The sequence below is a fragment of the Triturus cristatus genome, chromosome 7 (genome assembly GCF_964204655.1).
Source record: "Triturus cristatus chromosome 7, aTriCri1.1, whole genome shotgun sequence".
Lineage (NCBI taxonomy): Eukaryota > Metazoa > Chordata > Amphibia > Caudata > Salamandridae > Triturus > Triturus cristatus.
This window is the reverse complement of record NC_140590.1, coordinates 1,151,188,714-1,151,209,721: the sequence shown is the minus strand read 5'-3', so window position 1 is coordinate 1,151,209,721 and position 21,008 is coordinate 1,151,188,714. Positions and strand designations below refer to the sequence as shown.

General features: G+C 48.8%; 1 protein-coding gene across 1 annotated transcript in view; it reads left to right on the top strand.

Annotated features, from left to right (window-relative positions):
- The window catches only part of GFRA3 (GDNF family receptor alpha 3), a 141,377-nt gene that overhangs the window by 73,285 nt on the left and 47,084 nt on the right, over positions 1–21,008 (top strand). The window contains exon 5 of the mRNA XM_085618380.1: positions 12,892–13,001. Within this exon, the coding sequence (XP_085474506.1) occupies positions 12,892–13,001 (110 nt within the window). The remainder of the gene's footprint in view (positions 1–12,891; positions 13,002–21,008) is intronic.

Genomic DNA, 21,008 nt, shown 5'->3' with positions numbered 1-21,008 from the left:
TCTAACTTTTTTCATTAAAGAGAATTTTTAATTACAATTCTTTAGGGACCAAACATGACATTTCTACTTGTTACAAGCAAAATCTATCACTTATTAAAAGTAATAACATAACCCAATGTTAGCCTATAGGGGAGGTAGGCCTCACAATAGTGAAAAACATGTGTAGGAGTTTATCACTAACAGGATATGTAAAACTTGAAAGTACTTAACAAACTTTTCAAGTACACTGCACCCTGCCCTACTGCCTGTTAAGGGCCTACATTTAGGGGAACCTTAGGATTGACTTATATGTATTAAAAGGTGAGATGTAGGCCTGGCTAAAGGTTTATTTCGACAGGTCAAATTGGCAGTTTTAAACCACACACCGTCTGCAATGTCAGGCTGAGACATGCCCTAAAGGGCTACTTAAGTGAATGACACAATAAGTGCTTCAGGCCGACTAGTAGCATATAATTTACTGGCCCTGGGTACAAGTTGTACCACTGTACTGGGGACTTATAAGTAAATTAGATGTGCCAATCAGGTGTAGGCTAATTGTACTATGTTTTAAAGAGTAAGTACTCTAGCACTGTTTAGCAGTCCTCAAGCCAACAAAAAGGAACTTCAGCAAGAACGGGAGGGGGGTAGGTAAAACGTCCACCCTAGGGCTGACAGGTTGAACACTAATCATAGGGGAATAAGAAGCACAGTGATATAAGATATCATCTGACACAGATATTATGATCAAGACATGTTGGACCGTTTGAATGACCACTGTGCATTTACTGGTGGGTTGTACGTAGAAGTGAAATTCTCTAATCCCATGAGTAGCTATCCCCACCCTGTGTATGTATGCCTGAGATGTACTCAGGGGTGTTAATCCTCTGAAGAAAAGAGCGACTATCCCCATCCCGTGATTGTATGGGTGAGCTGTATACAGGAGCAAAAACTATACTACCAGGGTAACTATCCCCAACCTCTGACTATGCCCCCTTACCAACCTCCATTCTCCTGTACTCAACTTCCCGCTGGCTCTCCTTTATTCACTTTTACTAAGCTCTGCTCTAGTTTTACACACCTCTGTTTGCCTGTTTCTTAGCCCAGCTTTCCTGAAATCCTGTAGCTTTTCTTTTTTTCTATTCCATGTTGCTTAAGTTTTTTCTCCTATACAGAGACTCTTTTAGGCATGGGCAAAGTGGTCAATTGCCCCGGGCTACCACTTTCCAAGGGGCCCCCTGGGAAAGTGATCTTTCTCCCACTCTCTCTATCAGAACCTCTCTCTGCCTTGCCCTTCTACTGACTTGCACTACCAAGTATAATCTTTAGGAATGTTGTGGTGCCAGGAGAGACTTTCATCTATTTGTGCGTGAAAGTTAAAGTATATAATTCAATACTGTTTGCTATCTGTTAGGCTTGAATTATTAGAAAACAGGTCATAATACTCTAATGTAATCTTAACAGGGGACTCCAAAATATTTCTTGCCCAGGGCCTGAAAATTCTTAAGATGACACTGCTCGTGTATTCCACATTCCCTGTCTCTGCTTTCCTTTAGTCCCTATTCCCAAGCCACACTTCAGTATTCCACACCTTTAACTCTGCTTTATGTAATTCCCTTCTCTCAAGCTCTGTTCTCCTGTTTCCACATCCCAGCTCAGCTTTCCTTCAAAATTCCTGCTTCCCTATCTCTGTTTTCCTGTATTCCACATTCCACTAGCTATGCTTTCCGCTATCCTCTTGTCTCAAGTGCTTCTTTCCTGTATTTCCTATTCCTGTAACTCTGCTTTTCTTTTATCTGTTGCCAAACTCCAATGTCCTATATGCCACATCCCGTAGCTCTTCGCTCCTGCATTAGCCACCCTCTGCTCTGCTTTCCTTTATTCCCTCTTCCTAGACTGTGCTCACATATTCCACCCCACTGGCGTTTTTCCCTTTACTGCCTGTTTCCTACCTCTGCCCTCCTGTAGAGGACATCTCTAACTTTGGTTTCCTTTATTCCATGTTTTCTAGCTTTGCTGTCCTGTATTCACACATACACACACCAGCTCTTGTTTTATTTCCTCCTCCCAGGCTCGACTCACATATTCCACATCCCCTAGCTCATTTCCTTTATTTCCTGTTTTCTAGCTCTGCTCTCCTCTGTACCATATATCCTAACTTTGCTTTCCTTCATTCCATGTTTCTTCGCTTTGCTTTTGTGCGTTCAGTATCCCCTCGCTTTGCTGTCCTCTACTCTACCCCTGATGCTTTCCTATATTCACTATCCTTTGCTTTGCTCTCCTGTATCTTATCCCTGCTCTGTTCCCCTGTTATGTTATTGCAATTTATACAGCGCACTAATACCCTCGGGTGTCTTGGTGCTAGTTGAACAGGAGCTTAAAACCAGTACGCACTAATTTAGAACAAAGATCCTAATTATAAAAAAAGCCCCGTTTTAAGTTCTTTTTTTTAACCGAAGCAAGGAAGGCGGGAGTCTGTTCCAGAATTTTGTAGTACCAGCAGTGCCTAATCTGAGCCGGTGGTTTTTCGGTGCTCTGCATCTGCACTTGTCAGCAACGGCTCTAGTGACAGCCCACCACATGGTGGCGCTGTCTGAGGAGTGCACAACAACTGTGTTTATTAAGTCAAATGGCATTGAAAATGAATAATACCAGCCTCTTATGACATTCTTATAGCTTTGTGTGGCCTGAAATAGTCTGAATTGTCACACTGGTAGGAGTGTGACGGTTTGGTGTTATGTTATGTTAGTACTGTCACTGGCAGCGCTGCAGGGGCAATGTGTGGTGCAGGCTGCAGTGACCTCCTGGGAAGGGCCCTGGTACTTACTTTTTTTTTTTTACAAAAAACAGTCTGTGTGACCCATTTGTAGAGTATGGGGGGCGGGGGCAGGCCTAAGGGTGTAGGGGTTCTGCAGGCAACAAAAGGGACACAGCAGTCAGGGTCACTGGTGTGGGCCAAAGACCACGAGCGGTCTTGCGCCCGTTTATTTAAGCCTTCGGGCGTGCCCGCCCTCCGGGTGCGTGGGTGCGTGATCAGCGTAGCTGAATGGGCCGGATGGCTCCGTTACCACATCCCTCCAATCTTTCAGATATAGAGATCATTCGCTACGGAACAGTACGGCTCTTGCGCACACCACGCAAAGTCCCTCAGTCTCTGATTAGGGGCCGGGTTCGGCCGGAGACCATACGCCTGGCTCCGGGGGACGTCTCCTCGTCCGGTCCCACAGGTTCCATTTCCACTGGGTACCCCCACACCTTCAGAGGACTCGTTCTCTCGCTCTTCCACGCTGGACGGTGGGGGCGCGCTCCGCGGTGTGCTCGCCTGCCCTCCTGGTGAGCTGCCCCCTTCTCTGGCCTCTAGTTCCTCCTCCTGCGGGTCAGTCTCGGGGGGGGCGTGGTGACCTGTTTGAACCAGGATGTGTTCCGAGTCACTGCCCGTGTTCCTCTCCGGACCGACACCATGGTGCCCTGCACCCTGACTACCTCCCACACTTCCGGTTCAAACGGGGTGCGATATTTCCAGTTTGGATAACGGTCTTTCATGATGACCTTGTCCCCCACCTGGAGACTCCTCGCCTGGGCCCTCCTCGCCCGACTGGCATTCTCATTGGAAGTCCGCCTTCTGTCTTGAGCCGCCCCTTGGTCCAGCGGTCGAGGCTGCCACACCTGACTCACCGGGATGTTGTCCCTGGGGGCCTTCTTGAACAAGAGGTGCGCAGGCGCACACTGAGTGGTACAGTGGGGTGTCCGGCGGTACGCGCTGAGAAACTGTGAGAGGCATTGATCCAAATCTTCCCCTTGGTCCACTCCTATTCTCAGCGCCCGGTTCATCGTGCGCATAAACCGCTCTACCTCTCCGTTAGCCTGGGGCCATTGCGGGGTGATCTTCCTGTGCCTGACTCCTCGGGCTGCCAGGTATTCTTGGAACTCTCTTCCTTGAAAAGGCGGCCCATTGTCCGACCTGACTTCCTCCGGTAGGCCCATCATGGCGAATATGCGGTCCAGTGCCGCTCTCACCTGGCTGAACGCTGTGGAGGAAACCACTTCCACCACCGGGAATTTGGAGTGCGAATCCACTACCACCAAGGTGTGTCGCCCATCCGGGAAAGATCCAAAATCCATACACAGCTTTGACCAGGGTTCTAGACATGGGTCCTCCGTGATCACCGGATGAGGTGCCGGCTCGCCCCCGGTGATGTTGCACGAGTGACAGTTGCGGACGACTTCCTCAACCATGGCATCCATCCGAGGGAACCACACTTTGCTCCGCAGCCTGGCCTTGGTCTTGGAGACGCCTTGATGCCCTTGGTGCGCCAGGCGAACCACCTCTCCTTGGAGACTCCTCGGAATGACGAGTGATGCCCCTCTCATGACCACTCCGTGCGGCCCCTCGCTAAGCTCACTCTGCGCCTTCCACACTTGCTGCCGAAAAACTCTCTCGTCTTCAGTGAGGGCTTGCACCCCGTCCAGGAAGTTCCGGCAGTTGCGGTTTGCCAACGTGCGCTTCACCTTGACGAGGCACTCATCCAGCTCCGTGGCTTTGCCAATGTCTTCCAGCGTGAGTGCCACCGGGCACGCCACTTGCGACACCATCCTGACGAACTCTTCCGTGCCGCGCTCATCCGACGGATCGGGGCCCGATTGGGCTGGCCCCGGGTGTCTGGACAGAAAGTCCGCCGGGTTATTGGCGCCGGGTCGGAAGACGACCTCGAACCTGTAGGCTTGCAGCTGGACTGCCCATCTCTCGATCCGCGGTGGGCCCAACCGTGCCGTGCCAGCGAAGAGCGGGACAAGGGGCTTGTGGTCGGTGACCACCCGGAAGTCGTGACCATACAGGTAGAGATGAAAGTGCTGACAGGCCCACTTGATGGCCAGCGCCTCTCGCTCAATTTGCGCATACCGCATCTCGGTGGCCGTCAGGGCCCTGCTGGCGTATGCGGTCGGGACCCATTCCTTCGCCTCCGTCTCCTGCATCAGGACTGCGCCCAGCCCGACGGGGCTCGCATCCACCACCACCTCTGTTCGCCTTTGGGGTCTGAAGTACGCCATAACCTCGTCATCAATGAGCGCGTCCTTGACCGCCTGGAACGCGAGATCTTCCTTCGCTGCCCAGGTCCAGGGTTGGCCGCTCTTCATGAGAAGCCGGAGCGGCTCCGACAGGGACGCCAAGTTGGGAATAAAACGTCCACAGTATGTTGCCATCCCTAGAAAACTCCTGACCTCGGTGGCGGATGTGGGCCTCGGGGCTGCTCGGATCGCTTCCGCCTTCTTCGGATCAACTCTCAAGCCTTCCCTCGAGAAGACGTAGCCGAAGAACTCGACCGACTCCTGGTAGAAGGAGCACTTGGCCTCGTGCAGGGTGAGGCCACTGTCCGCCAGCCGCTGCAGCGTGTCTCGAAGATGCCGATGGTGCTCTTCCAGAGTCTTCGAGAACACTAATATATCGTCGCTCAAGTTGATGACTCCCTGGAGTCCAGAGAGGGTCTCCCGTATGGCATTTTGGAACACTTCAGCCGCGGACGAGATCCCAAAACTCAGCCGCTTGTATCTCCGTAGGCCCACATGGGTGGAGAAAGTGGTGATGTTGCGGCTGTCCGGGTGGAGTTCTAGCTGATGGTATCCCGCGTTGAGATCCAGTTTTGTGAACCACTGTGCGCCGTTGAGGTCGGCCACGATATCGTCCATGGTGGGCGTGAGGTGTCTTTCGCGCTTCACTGCCTTGTTCGGGAGGCGCATATCGACGCACAAGCGGATGGCGCCTGGCTGCTTGGGTTTGGGCGCCACTACTAGGGGGGACACCCACGGGGTGGGGCCCGATACCTTTTCGATCACCCCCAGGTCCTCCAGCTTCTTCAACTCCTCCTCCACTCGGGGTCTCAGGAGGAATGGTATTCTCCTGTGTCGGAGCGCCATGGGCCGGACCGTCGGGTCCACGTGCAGTTTGAACTGTTTCCCGCGTAGGCATCCTAGACCTCGGAATAGCATGGGAAAGTCCTTCAACATCTCCCTGGCGTGCAGGTCATGCACCTGATTCGCGAAAAACACCAGCGCCAGATCTTCGGCGGTGTGACAGCTCAGCAGGGTGCCCCGCTTGCCTTCCGCCACGTGGAACGTCGTGGCCAACTTCCTGCCGTCACTAACGACTTCAACTTCAATCACCCCTCGCAGGGACAGTGGCTTGTCACTGTCATATGTGAAGATTTGGGCTTTGGAGGGTCTCAGGGGTGGTCGTGGCGACAGTCTCTCATACTGGCAGCTATCCATTACGTTTACTGACGCCCCCGTGTCGATGAGAGCGCTCACCGGGGACCCGGCCACCATGATGTCACACATGGGCGGCGGCCTGCGCCTCGTGCCTTCCCTGCCAACAAACGAGACGAAGAATACTTCGTCATCCTCCGCCTCTTCCTCGAATTCCGTCTTGGTGTTGTCTCTCAGGGCGGCGGATTCTTCCAATGTCAGTTGGCGCACACTCGCCGCTGCACCTCGCGGGCCCCCAGCACCGCTGCGCACCCTTCCGCCTCTGCAGACCTTCGCGAAATGGTTCGCCCGTCCACACTTCAGACACGTCTGTCCTCTCGCGATGCACCTTCCGCCAGGCGGGTGACCTAGGCCGCAGTTGCCGCAGGCGTCCCTCTGGGGAGCCCTCGAGGCTCCGCGCTGCTGGTTCGGTCGCCTCTGCAGTACATCCACCCTCTCCTCCTTGACTGCCGGCGGTTTCGGGGCCGCAGCCGGCCGGTTGAGGGCTGCTTCCATCGCGTCCGCCCGAGCGTTGGATAGCTCGTGGGACCGGCCCAGGATCAAGATGTCATCCAGGGAAATGCCTGGCTGCCGTAGGATGAGGCGCCGCAACGGGACCGACCTGCAACCCTGGATAAGCTGCGCCCGAATCTCTGCTCTCTGGTCCGGTAGTTCGCATGATAGCGAGAGTTTTCGAAGGCGGGCATAGAAGACGTCGATGCTTTCCGTTTCCTCTTGTCGCGCCGGGCGGAGCTTAAACCACTCGAAGTCGGGGTTGGTTTGGGGGTCAAAATGGCGATTTAGGGCCCTTATGGCGCCCGCATAGTCGTTGGCGTTCCCTCTATCTGGTAGGGTCTCAAAGAGGTCGTACAGCTCTTCGCCACCGTAGCACATGAGGAGAGACCTCTTGACTGTGTCATCCGTCTCCCGCACCCCGACAAAGTAGTGCTCCAACCGTCCGATCCATGAGCGCCATCGCACTGCCGCCGTGGAGGGGTCCGACAGCTCGCTAAACGGGGGCAGCGGGGCTACCGCACTATGTCCAGGCGCAGCGGGCGCTGGCTGCGCGGCCCGCTGCTGTGGCGGTTGTGTAGTGCCTCCTCCGCTGGTGGTAGGGGTGGTCATGCTTGCTGCACCTCTTCGTCACCACCCACCTCACTGGCCGTGGCTGCAGGTCTGCTCTCTGGGCGAGACCACTGTCACTCTCCTCCCCCGCTTGGGATGCTGCAGGCTGCCTGGCTGTTGCTGCGCGCAGGCGAGACCAACGGCTGTTTTCTTTAAAGCAGAACGATCTCCCAGGCAGGCACCGCCGAGGACGCCCCTGCCACTTGTCTCCCTCGGGGCCTTGCACACCAGATCGTCGACGGGCACTCCCCTCCCCACACAGACACAGGCCGGGCTCGCGAGGGCCGATTCCCCCCTCCGGGGCGAGCTTACCGGCAGTGGGCGGGGCGAGGTTCTCCCAGCAGGGCTCCGGAATGACACACGCGGCCCAGCCAGCCAGCGCGAGGGCGCGCGTGCAGAGGCTCGCAGCGCTCCGCCTCCGCGGACAGCACGGAACACCGCCAGCAGGATCACCTCGAAGCAGGTGCGCGGGAGGGGCGATGCGCGGGTGGGCTCCGCTCTCGTCGCCAAAGTAGAGTATGGGGGGCGGGGGCAGGCCTAAGGGTGTAGGGGTTCTGCAGGCAACAAAAGGGACACAGCAGTCAGGGTCACTGGTGTGGGCCAAAGACCACGAGCGGTCTTGCGCCCGTTTATTTAAGCCTTCGGGCGTGCCCGCCCTCCGGGTGCGTGGGTGCGTGATCAGCGTAGCTGAACGGGCCGGATGGCTCCGTTACCACACCATTCATCTCCCTCTTTTTCCGTTCTCTGACCACGCAGCTCTGCTCTGCTGCCTCAATGGCCGATTATAATTTGCCTACAGACGTGTCTGTGAGGCAGTCTCCAAACCGTGGGTGACCCCATCCGCACGAGAGTAGGTGGTGTTTATGGGGCGCCACTCTGTGACAATCTCAACTACTGCCGTGACTTCACATGGGCCTCTCTAAAGCAACAGAATTTTACTAATGCAATTGGCAACATGTGTTGTTAACGGGGACCCCTGAACATCTGTGCAATGTATGAAATGCTGAAGGTAATGTGAGAAAATAGAAGGTAATAATAACAAAAAGGGGGGGGTCCGAGGGAAAATTTAAAGACCAAAACAGACTCAATCCCCCATCCAATATACTAATACAACAAGGAATCTGTCAGTCTGAGAAACAAGGGCACAGTCGCTAGGAAGGTTAGAATGAGCGAAGAGTTTGAAAAGGGAGCCTCAGAGTGCTGTAGGATTCATTAGGATTTCCATCAAAAACCAGTGATTGGTGTATATCATCATCTGGATATCCACTCCTTCCCACCACTGTGATTCACTCCATCTTGGAGTTTCATTCGTGGTTAGTTAGTAACCGGAGCACATTTTTATGAGGCCCATGGAAAGGGAAGGAGAGAAGGACAGCCAAGCCACTAGTGAGGGCAAGATATGAAATATATACCAAAAAATGATATATAAGTGGTGCAGTGCAGTAAGGTGAAATGTTAAAAAAGGATAAGGAGGAAAAAAGAAAGTTTATTGAGAAATATTCCTGCCAATCCTTATCTAAAAATGGTGCAGAAACAGCTTCTAACAAATAGGCTGTTTGACAATAGGGTCGACATGTTTCAGCCTGCTTGCCTGGAGGGTCAAATGGCTTTCGTCAGGACCTTCATTTTATTATCGCTACTGCAGCAAAAGTGACTGAGAAAATTATAAATTGTGAGACAGTGTTAAAAAATACAACCTTATTATGGTGTACAACTTCTTCGTATTGTCAGTGTGTTTATGAACATCTGTGGAAATACGAAAAGAGAATCACAAAAACAACACAGTGAGTGAAACCATCGGACAAATTCTCGCTTGAAACGCTGTGCCTTAATCTCAAGTGCTTACCTGATCAGCACGAGAAGTGAGCCTCACCTCACCCGGTAAAGACTCAGGTTAGAAGGAGGCCCCGCCCTACAAAATTGAATAAGATGTGGGGAAAATTCAGTACAATGAACCATGAGATACGATGGTTCAAAATCTATAATTTGAGACATTCTTCTGAATGTCCGTTGTATGCTCAGCTTTGAACGCTGAAGTGACTTCACTCAAGAAAACAAAACCACACCTACAATGATAGACTATGCAGACGCGCAAATACTAGGACACCGGTGGAACACGCAGTGCTCAGTTGCGCCGCATCTGTTACAAAGATTAATCTTGTAGTTTTTCTCGAAATCCCGCGAAAATCCCGCGTGACCTCGGGCTTTCCAGGGCCCAACCAGAGACCATAACGAATCAAACACAGTAACCCATTGGCCCAGCGTTGACGAATCAGGTCGTCGCTTAACCAAAGGGCATGCTTTTTAACACCTCTCACCTGCGCTGCCGGTTACCTCCCAAACGGCTCAGACTTCACATCGAGGTACCGACGGAGAGGTGAGCGATCTAGAGTTCAAAACTTTGAAACTCTTAATCTTTGTAACAGATGCGGCGCAACTGAGCACTGCGTGTTCCACCGGTGTCCTAGTATTTGCGCGTCTGCATAGTCTATCATTGTAGGTGTGGTTTTGTTTTCTTGAGTGAAGTCACTTCAGCGTTCAAAGCTGAGCATACAACGGACATTCAGAAGAATGTCTCAAATTATAGATTTTGAACCATCGTATCTCATGGTTCATTGTACTGAATTTTCCCCACATCTTATTCAATTTTGTAGGGCGGGGCCTCCTTCTAACCTGAGTCTTTACCGGGTGAGGTGAGGCTCACTTCTCGTGCTGATCAGGTAAGCACTTGAGATTAAGGCACAGCGTTTCAAGCGAGAATTTGTCCGATGGTTTCACTCACTGTGTTGTTTTTGTGATTCTCTTTTCGTATTTCCACAGATGTTCATAAACACACTGACAATACGAAGAAGTTGTACACCATAATAAGGTTGTATTTTTTAACACTGTCTCACAATTTATAATTTTCTCACTCACTTTTGCTGCAGTAGCGATAATAAAATGAAGGTCCTGACGAAAGCCATTTGACCCTCCAGGCAAGCAGGCTGAAACATGTCGACCCTATTGTCAAACAGCCTATTTGTTAGAAGCTGTTTCTGCACCATTTTTAGATAAGGATTGGCAGGAATATTTCTCAATAAACTTTCTTTTTTCCTCCTTATCCTTTTTTAACATTTCACCTTACTGCACTGCACCACTTATATATCATTTTTTGGTATATATTTCATATCTTGCCCTCACTAGTGGCTTGGCTGTCCTTCTCTCCTTCCCTTTCCATGGGCCTCATAAAAATGTGCTCCGGTTACTAACTAACCACGAATGAAACTCCAAGATGGAGTGAATCACAGTGGTGGGAAGGAGTGGATATCCAGATGATGATATACACCAATCACTGGTTTTTGATGGAAATCCTAATGAATCCTACAGCACTCTGAGGCTCCCTTTTCAAACTCTTCGCTCATTCTAACCTTCCTAGCGACTGTGCCCTTGTTTCTCAGACTGACAGATTCCTTGTTGTATTAGAAAATAGAAGGTAACAATGAATATATTTTTATGGTAAACATTTCTTGACATACCCTCCTCTCCCAGACTCTCTTGCAATAAACGAGTACTAAAAATAAAAAGTCTCAAATCAGAGCACAGTTTTTGGCTTTTTAAAATGCAATCCTCTACCTCCAGGTGTTTGTTTCGATAGTAATGGTTTCAATGCAAGCTTTTATTTCGATACACTGAAAGGCATAGTTGAATATCAGCTTTAGTCTACATTGCTGGGGGGGGGGAAATTCTCAAGCCCCATTACAATGCTTTTTTATTTTGTCACAGTAATTAATATTTTAATTGCAAAATACATATTTGGGATAGCTCTAATCTATTTCCAGCGAAGGCGTGGCGGGCTGACATTAAACAGTGTAAAGAGCACTGTGGTAATAAATGCCTGTCCAGTGGCACATAATATGGCATCAAAGTGCAGTGAATTTATTTTCTTAACTAAGGGGCATGCCACAGCTATGTCTGCTCCCCAGTATTCCACCTTTTGCTGCTCTCCTGGAGTGCTCATTGGCTCTGGTCACCTGCAGTGCTTTAAATGCACTTCTCCACTGCCAAGGAGGGTACCGGTACTCAGGGTCGAATTGATAAGGTGGGCACTGGGCCGATGCCGAGGGACAGCGGTGTTCCTGTTTTTTAGCAGCGTGTTTAGCGTGTCATTCAGCAGTGGCAAGCGGCAAGCTGCACCATGGGGCTTGAACGGCCTGCTGGCGGCCTGCTGCTGTGGCAAGTGGGCCTCTGCTCCCTCCCCACCCAGTTGGAAGCTCTCATTGCCCTCAACAGCCCCCTGCCGAGCCTCCATGCTGGGTCGTCTTGTTAGATAGCCTATGGGACACTTTCTGCCTGGGGAACAGTGGTGTGTGCAGACTGAATGAGTGGGGGTGGGGGCGGAGAGCCTGCTCAGGAGTGGCCACTTAGGAACACAGGTAACAAGGTCCATTTTCACCCCTTGACCTCTCACTGGGGTTTGACTGTCTTGCCCTTGACTCACTTGCCCTGCAAATCAACCCCCACCCTGCTCGCCTGCTGTGACATTGAGTCCATGATGGGCGGGGATGAGGTAGTGTGGATTACCTAGGTGGACTCCCTTGTGCCCAGGTGAGGTGAGAGTGGTCTACTTACCTTACCATCAGAGGCTAGTATTGTTCTCCCCCTGACCTCCACCCTGCTGGACTCTGCACATGTTCACGACCCAGCAGTGCTCACTGTCTGCCACTGAAAGCTTACTGACCGTGGGGCCTTCTGGTGAGGGGAGAGGACGGATAATGGGGTGAGAGAAGGTGGAGAGTGAAGGGGCAAAGATAGAAAAAGTAGACGAGAGTTTAAAGGGGAAAAAGATAGACAGAAGGGGTAAGCGCAGATAGAGATGGGGAAGTGATTGAGACAGCTATGGAAAGAGTAAGAGAGGTACGGAGAAATAGAGAGAGTGATGGTAGAGAATGATAGGATACAATTGGGGGTAAAGAGAGTGGGACGGGGTTAGATGCAAATGGGAGAGAATTGAGGGGGAGGCATCGAGAGGTTGTGAAGACTAATAGAGAGTGTTTGCTTGTTTGTGTGTATGTTTGTGTGTCAGAGAGAAATGAAATCAGAGCGGAAGAGAATCGGGACACTCAGGAGGTATTTGAAAAGAAATGCATGGAATACTTGTTTTGCGTGTATGTGTGTGCACTCTTGAATATAAAAGGATTGCGCTAAATGCAAGATAGTAGGAACAGTATGACATTAAGAAGCTGCAAATATTACAAAACAAGCAAACATTAACATGTGGTGTTTGACATTCATTTTGTGTTAACGAGTTAGAACATTTTGTTAATATAGATAAATTTCTCACATGTTTTGGTATGTCCTGCAACTGGTGTAAATGCCCTTCTCTGCACATATGAAAAGTTTAAGACAACTATCAAGGACAAAAGGAATACTCAACAGATGTGTTTTTGTATCATCATGTCTCACCCTGCCTCTAACCCCGCCCACTACCAGGCCTCTAGCTCAATTTAATGAGTACCTGCACTTATTTTTTTCCATTTAAAGCACTGGTCACCTGTGATTGTTTGCTTGCAGGTCACGTCTGGCCCATTTCCAGAGTCAGTGTCAGTTCCTGGGGCGAGACCACGGTGCGTGCGCTCACGTGCATCGCGACGGTTGCCTGCAGTCGTACATGGGGTTGATAGGTGAGTCCCGTGATCTTGTGTGGTACACTTTCTGTGTTCATAAATTATACTGTTATTTCTTTACTTTATGTTCTTCGCATTTCTCTTTCCTAGACTTTGTTTATGTATGCTCGCCTTCAGTAGGGTGACCAGATTTTGAGAAGCAAAAACCGGGACACGTTGGAAATAAAAGTAGGGCTAAAGCCTTTAGTCTTATCTCTATATCTGGTCTGTCCCAATATAAATTTATAATGCTACATTTACTTAACATTTTCTATGGCAGGTACTCCACCTTATGCTCACTACCCTTCTTCCCACCCTGTCCCCCCAGCGCTGGGAGCATGCAGCCGAACTCCTCCTGTACTGCAGGACAGAAACTGAATAAATTGCCTAATTTTTTCATTCTTCTGAGGAGTCTGTGTAAGGAGATCATTCCTTTCAATTCTCCTTAAAATTGCAATCACCTGACCTTTGTCCCAAAAACCGGGACATTTATTCAAAATAAAGAAATGTGTCTGGACACTGGGACAGTCCACCGAAAACCGGGACTATTCAGGGAAAACTGGGACGTCTGGTCATCCTACCCTTCAGGCCATGGGAGGGCTTCTCAATGTCTACTCCGAGGGGCTCCAGGGTTGAGGACATGCGCAGCTGTTGTACAAGCAAGATAAGAGGGGACATAAGGAGACGTACCACGCGTGTCCTTGTCAGATCTTCATTTCACCTTCGATTTTAGTTTTAAAAGAAATGACCGGTTTCATAGCCCATCCATATGTTGATCTAATCCAGTGCAAATTTCGTTTACATCAGACTACCACATCACAAAAGCCGCATTAAAACATTGGCAGGTCTTAAGTTGTCCGTTATTTAAAACTCTCCCTGGGTCTGTCGCAGGTGAAGCGGCAGGAGAAGGGTCCGTGGGTTCATTTCGGGGCGGCCTGGAAGCAGGTGTTGTGTCTGCCGGCATTGAGTGCGTGGAGGGAGTCGGCGTCGTATCTGAGTCTGGCGTCGTGGCGAGCGTGGTGTCCAGGGGTTCTGGCGCTGGGCGTGGTCCAGGCGCGGACGGGCGCAGATGGGCTTGCCTTTGGCGCGCCAGCGGCGCGCCCGCTGCGCGCAGCCGCTGTGCGGCTGCTGCGCGGCCTCCATAAGAGGGGCTGAGGGAGGGAGGGGCAGCTGGGAGGCGGGAGCGGGGTGGCGAATGGGATGCTCGGGGGGCGGGACGCAGGGGAGCAGCGGCGGGAACCAGGCAGCGAGGGGAGGGGGGCGGGGGAAAAAACGGCGGGAATCGGCGATCGGGCGAGCAGGGAGTGGGAGTCAGGATCAGGTAGCGGGCGAACCAGAGCGGCACTCAGGGGGGCAGCGCAGCGGCTGGGGAGCGACCTAGCAGGGCAAGGTACGCTCTCCTCACCGCTGTGCGGCCTCCATAAGAGGGGCTGAGGGAGGGAGGGGCAGCTGGGAGGCGGGAGCGGGGTGGCGAATGGGATGCTCGGGGGCAGGGCCGCAGGGGAGCAGCGGCGGGAACCAGGCAGCGAGGGGAGGGGGCGGGTAAAAAAACAGCGGGAATCGGCAGGAATCGGCGGGAATCGGCGAACGGGCGAGCAGGGAGTGGGAGTCAGGATCAGGTAGCGGGCGAACCAGAGCGGCACTCAGGGGGGCAGCGCAGCGGCTGGGGAGCGACCTAGCAGGGCAAGGTACGCTCTCCTCACCGCTGTGCGGCCTCCATAAGAGGGGCTGAGGGAGGGAGGGGCAGCTGGGAGGCGGGAGCGAGGTGGTGAATGGGATGCTCGGGGGGCGGGGCCGCAGGGGAGCAGCGGCGGGAACCAGGCAGCGAGGGGAGGGGGGCGGGGAAAAAAACTGCGGGAACGGGCGAGCAGGGAGTGGGAGTCAGGATCAGGAGACAGAGGGTGGGATTAGGAATGAACGGAATTCCATAAGTGCAAGGGAGTTAGGGGCGCAGGGATTGCCTGGTTGAAGGACGGGAGTGTATAAAGGGTGAGAGGACGATATTCGTGTCAATCTGCACAATAATCCGTGTGCAATTTGTTAATCCATAATACTCATAGGCATACGGAGCTGTACAAACGCCAATGTGTCTTTAAAATTATATGCGGCAAACCAAGCGATAGAACTAGTTAGTACAAACGTGAGAAGGGGAGTAGCCGGGTCAATATTAAAGGACAGCAGAGCAGTCAACAATAGGAGGTACCACTGCGTAGAGCAACTGAAGGAGTAGCGGGAAAAAGCCACTGAGAGGCACAAAGAAACTAATGCAATAAGGGAGACCGTGGGATAACAACGGAGAAGAAATAAAGAGAACGGGAAAAGTAACGCTGTCAAAAATGATAATTAGCTTACCGGGAAAATAAAAGGGGGAGAAATAATAAAAGTGAAAAGGAAAAAGAGTGTGGGTAGAAAAAGCCAGACCAATCAAGAAGAAATACAGCGAGAGGCGAAAAAAACCAGCGCTCGCCATAGCGCTGTTTATATTTGCATCGTGCTTTCACTTTCAGTGAAAGCAAAAGCACAATGCAACAAACGCTTGCCATTACGTATTTGCTCGGCTTTCTCGCCTGCAAAAAGGTTTCTTGTCTTTATGGGGCCATGTGTTTGGCCTCATAAAGATAAGAAACCTTTTGCGACCAACGCAAAGCAGGCGAGGCCGTCCAAATGGGATGGCTCAGAAAGCCGAGCAGCAACGTCACAAGGAGCTTTTTTCCAATGGCTGGCCACCGTTTAGCATAAACGGTGACGCCAGCCAATGGAAAAGAAGGGCGGGGCTTAATGCCCCTTACAGAAAATACCACATCTCATTAAATCTCGCCAGCGAGACTGCGCATGCGCGCAGCCTACGCCAGGCGAGACCTAAAAAACATGTGAATGTGTTGACAGTAAGCGCTTCAGTCGTGTGGGTCTCATCAGGGCAAAACAAAAACACCTGGCTACAACCTAACATGAACCGTGGCCTAGTGGACAGAAATTCGGAGTAAATGTCTGCAGTAAGTATGCCCCGTGCTTGCTGTGGTCTCAACTTCATCACATTTACAACTCAGCAGAAGATAGCGCCCCGAGTTGGATATACTACCCCACCTGAAGAAAAAAGCTCAAAACAGCTGATACTCGAAAGTTAGAGAGTAGCATAACTTGAAATGTATTTTAATATAGGACACATGCTAGTTAGTCTCCCTTTTATGCCCGATGTATATAACTTAGGGAGGTAAAAAACGCATTCAGTATTCAACACAAAAGTCATTTATGCTAGAGTGTTTTTGCACCCAGTTTGAGACAAGCTGAACAAGCATTTGCAATGCAATCAGTCTCGGCTTTGGGACCTTATATGTATTTAGCTATGTAGCACTTTAGCCTGGGTGCTGAAACATCTACTGTTCTTTAACATGGAGGGAAAGTAAGCACCAAACTGTGCGACACAGAAATATTGCCTTTCAGCGGGAAATGGTATAGTCCAAAGCTCTGTTTTTAATATAAAATCAGGTCCTCCTTTGGTCATATCACTGAAAACACAAGATTTAAAAAAAATATTATTGTCTACGAGCGCTTGTAGAAGACAATTTCTAGGGACTGGAATCTAGAGAATGCTAAAGTGATTCTGGTATTTTACTGACCTGCTGGTCGTTTTCTATCAAGAAAGTTAAATGGAGGCAGTTGCCAGAAAAATGTAAAAAAAGAAAGTCCCTAAGCAGAAAGCAATTCTGGTATTTTACTGACCTCTGCTGGTCGTTTTCTAACAAGACAGTCAAATACAGGCTGTTGAACAGACAAAAAAAAAGTTCCTAAGCGGAAGCAGACAAGTCCTAGGGCTGATCTCCAGAGCCCACAAAGTACATACACATATACGTATATACTAAAGTATATACAAGAGGTCTCAAATGCTCGACCTAAAAAGGAGTTGACTGTGTGAGCTGTGTGGCAGAAGTTGAATACAACACTTCTCTAGTGCTGTTTTATGTATTTGCAGTGGGAGGAATACTAATATTTTCTTGCAAAATGTATCTTGCAATGTTTTTGCAATGTGATTTATCGTTACCTTTGGTTGTGGCTACTCAGCAGACATGGTTTGCAACATGCATTGCTTTCTCAAGGATACTCAGTCAGTGCGCTTTACAAAGGTTCTTCCAGAAATCACTATGACTTGTAAACATGAACAAAGTGACTTTAGTTTCTGTATTGCTTCTTGTAATGCTATCAGTTTTGGTTGCTTTATCAGTCTCTGCCTGCCGGTCTTCATGGTATACAATGCAGATAGAGACAATATTGTAATTATATAGCGCTTACTACACCTGACGAGGCGTTGAAGCACTTTTCGGCGAGTAGCTGTGTCCACTGTTGCTCGAATGCCGCTAAAACTTGTCTATTGCTGTGCACCTGTTCTTTTGGTCTGTAATACTATGGAATTAGAAAGGGGCATTTTCCCAAGAGGGGCATAGAAATAGAGAAGGGCACACTTGTAAATAGAAAGTCGACGATTATAAAGAGAAAAAACACAAGAGGCTTAAAAAGGTATTTTGCTCTATAATCAGACACAAAAAAACCAAGAAAAATAACAGGTCCCATTTGCAAATTAGATAATCACATCTACTCACAGAAGAATCTTTGTGAATCAGGTCCAAAGTAACGAACAGTAACCCAGGGGCAACCATGTCATTCACCTGCAGAGACAGGACTCAAAGATACAATCCCATTATAGAGGTCTGTAACTCCACCCCATACAAGGGGCCAATCACAACAGAAAACGTCATAAAGAGAGTTGTGCGCTCAGGAAATGGAATCAACTAGCGAGCATAGCAAGCAGCGATAGTCCAGTTGAGGTGGCGGGTGTGCCAGGCATGGAGTGTGCGGTGCGAGTTAGGGGAAAACAAACTGCAGCAAACAAACTGCAGCAGTTTCAGGTGAGCACAGCCACAGGCAGCGTGTGGTGGGGTTGGATACTGAAACTCGCAGAGGCGTCTCCTTTTCCAAGCCAGGGTAGAACAGAGAATGACATATACAGTGTTCCATGCAAATACATTCTAACATTAAAGAAACAGTGAATCACTTACCACCCCCCCTCCCATTAAACACAAACAAAACCAACAAAAAAAGAAAAACAGGAGCATCAATATAAAACATAGTCTCGCAATTTGATGGGTAACCTACAGGCCCGCTGGTTGCGAGCAGTTCCCCCCCTCAAGTGAGGAAGAGTGTGGAGAACCAAAATTTGAACAGTTTGGAAAAGAAGAAGAAAGCATAGCTCCCCTAGAGTTATCACTTAGGACACTTGGGAAATCTACCACATCAAAACTAGGACCAAAAGTAAAATCGGAATCGTCTTCATCAGACCTATTAGCATAAAGATTTTTTTAAATCTCAGCCTGTGTGTCAGTAAGTTTGATAAAATTGTCCTTGTTCCGCCAACCTCTACCTTCTAACCAAACAGAAGGTTCGGTGACTCTGATAACACAAACAGGTAAAGTAAATTTAGATTGACCTTGGCAAACTTTGTAAGGCTTCTTGATCAGCACCCAATCATTCACTGCTACATCAGCACATTTAAATTTAGAAACGCCATCATAACATGTCTTCTGCAGTAGCTGCTTGGCAGCAACCCTGTCTTTAACCAGTTGAAGATCTTCCAAAGAATTTCTTTTTTTAGACAAAGCAGAACCCACTGCTAAGTCACTAAACCCCATAGGCATCAGGTTGGATCTAGCTTCTCTACCTCTGAGTGCCTTGATAGGTGTTACACCAGTGGTGAAATGTGTAGCAGTCAGATAGGCCCAAACCTTTTTTGTAAAAAATCTCCCACAGTTTGAACGCCTTCCTTAACAAAGCGATTAGCTCTCTCGACAAGTCCATTGGAAGATGGACTGTACAAGGCAACCTGGCAGTGTTTCACTTCAAAACTTCCTAGAAAACTAGTAACTTGAGGAGATAGAAAAGATTGGCCATTATCTGTGACAACACAAAGCGGAACACCCTCAATCCGAAATAGACTTTCAAGAAAAGAAATAACAGCAGATGAATTAGTAGCTTGCACAAAATAATAATATATCCACTTTGAGTGCTAATCAATAGCGACCAAGCAGTACCTCTTCTCTGAAGGCAACAAATTGAATGGCCCGGAAAAATCTAAAGCAATTGTTTCCCAAGGGGAATCTGGAAAAGGAACTGGATACAAAGGTTTCTTGCTTAATTTCCAGTGTTTGTCTGATACAACACAACTAGTACAGCTGTCAACAAAAAGAGGTACTTGTTTGTCCATGCCTAGCCACCAGTAAATATCCTTTAATTTTTGCATGTAGCAGAAACCCCTAAATGACCCTTATGAGCCATGTTGATAATCCTTTCTCTCAAAGAAACAGGAGGTACAAAAAGACCATTCCTCACACAAATCCCATTCTCAAAAGACAATTCTTCACTTGAGCGAAACATCTTAAATCATTGCCGAGACTTTTACTAACTGGCCATTTACTCTTGATAAACAACTCTACTTTTTTTAAAGACTCATCCAGTACCATGGCAGTGGACCATTCGTCTTGTGTGATGCTACCACTACAGGTGAAAACTGTATCTATCAAACCTACAACGCAGTCTTTGTGGAAATCATCCTCCCCTTCACTACAATCAGGAAGTGGAATGCGAGAAAGGCAATCTATTCGGATGTTTTTTCCTCCTTGAATATTTTTAATCCAAGATTATATTCTTGTAACTTTGATAGTAATCTCACAAATCTTGCAGAGGATTTTCCTAATCTATTTCCAGACAATAAAAAAACAAAGGTTTATGATCAGTAAAAACTGCACAACGAGTGCCCCAAATATATGTTTTGGATTTCTGAACCGCCCAAACAATGGCAAGGGCCTCATTTTCAATTGTGCTGTGTTTACATTCACTAGATGTTAAAGCACGAGAAGCAAAAGCAATAGTGTTCTCCTTACCATCAACCCATTGTCCAAAGACTGCACCAAGACCTTTTTGACTGGCTTCTAAAGTTATAAAAAGAATTGCCATTTGGAACACAGGGATGTAATGCAGGTGCGTTTATGACCAAAAGTTTTACCTTCTCAGAAACATCATGTAGGGTATCATTCCATAAAAATGTAGTTCCTTTTTTGAGAAGACACTTCAGAGGTTGGACTAAATGAGCATAGCCAAGAAACGAACATGGCATAGTATTCACAGAGTCCAAGGAACAAACGTAAGGCATCTTTGTCAATGGGTGGAGGAGCATTGCGAATTGCCTCCACATTGCAAAATTTGGGTTTGATACCTGCACTGGAAATGAGGTGTCCAAAATACTCCACCTCACTAACCAGTAGCCTGCATTTATTAGCTTTCACAGTCATTCCCTTCTCTTGTAATATGTATAAAACTTTCTCTAAAATCTGTAAGTGTTCCTCCTTGGCTTCTGTATGGATCAAGATATCGTCTTGAAACGCTTGCACTTGGGAAAGCCACCAAACAGATTGTCCATCAACTTTTGGAAGACGCTTGTAGCAGAAGCAAGACCAAAAGGTAACCTCAAATACTCAAAGGCACCAAATGGTGTCACAAAAGCAGTAAGCGCTTGAGAACTTTGAGAAAGTTGAATTTGGTGGTAAGCAGAATGTAAATCAATTGTAGCAAAGAACTTGGATTTGCCAATGTTGGCTAACATCTCATGGATGTGAGGTGGGGGTGACAATCCACAAGAATATTTTGATTCAGGGATCTCAAATCCACACATAACCTAAGAACCCCAGTCTTCTTCTTGGTCAAAACCACTGGAGAAATCCATTCGATTGGAGAAATGATACCCTCAGATTGTAGATTTGACAATAACAATTTTAACTCATCCCGATGCTGAGAGGCACAGGTCTAACTGTATGTACAACAGGTACAGCGTCTTTTTTGAGCTTAATGGAGTGTTCGAAACATTTTACCGTTCCCACAGAATTTTTGAAAACATCAGGAAAAGTTTGCACCACTTTGTCAACTGCCGACTCATGTTGCCCCACAGATAGAATGTTAGTGGGAAGATTTCCCAAAATAATG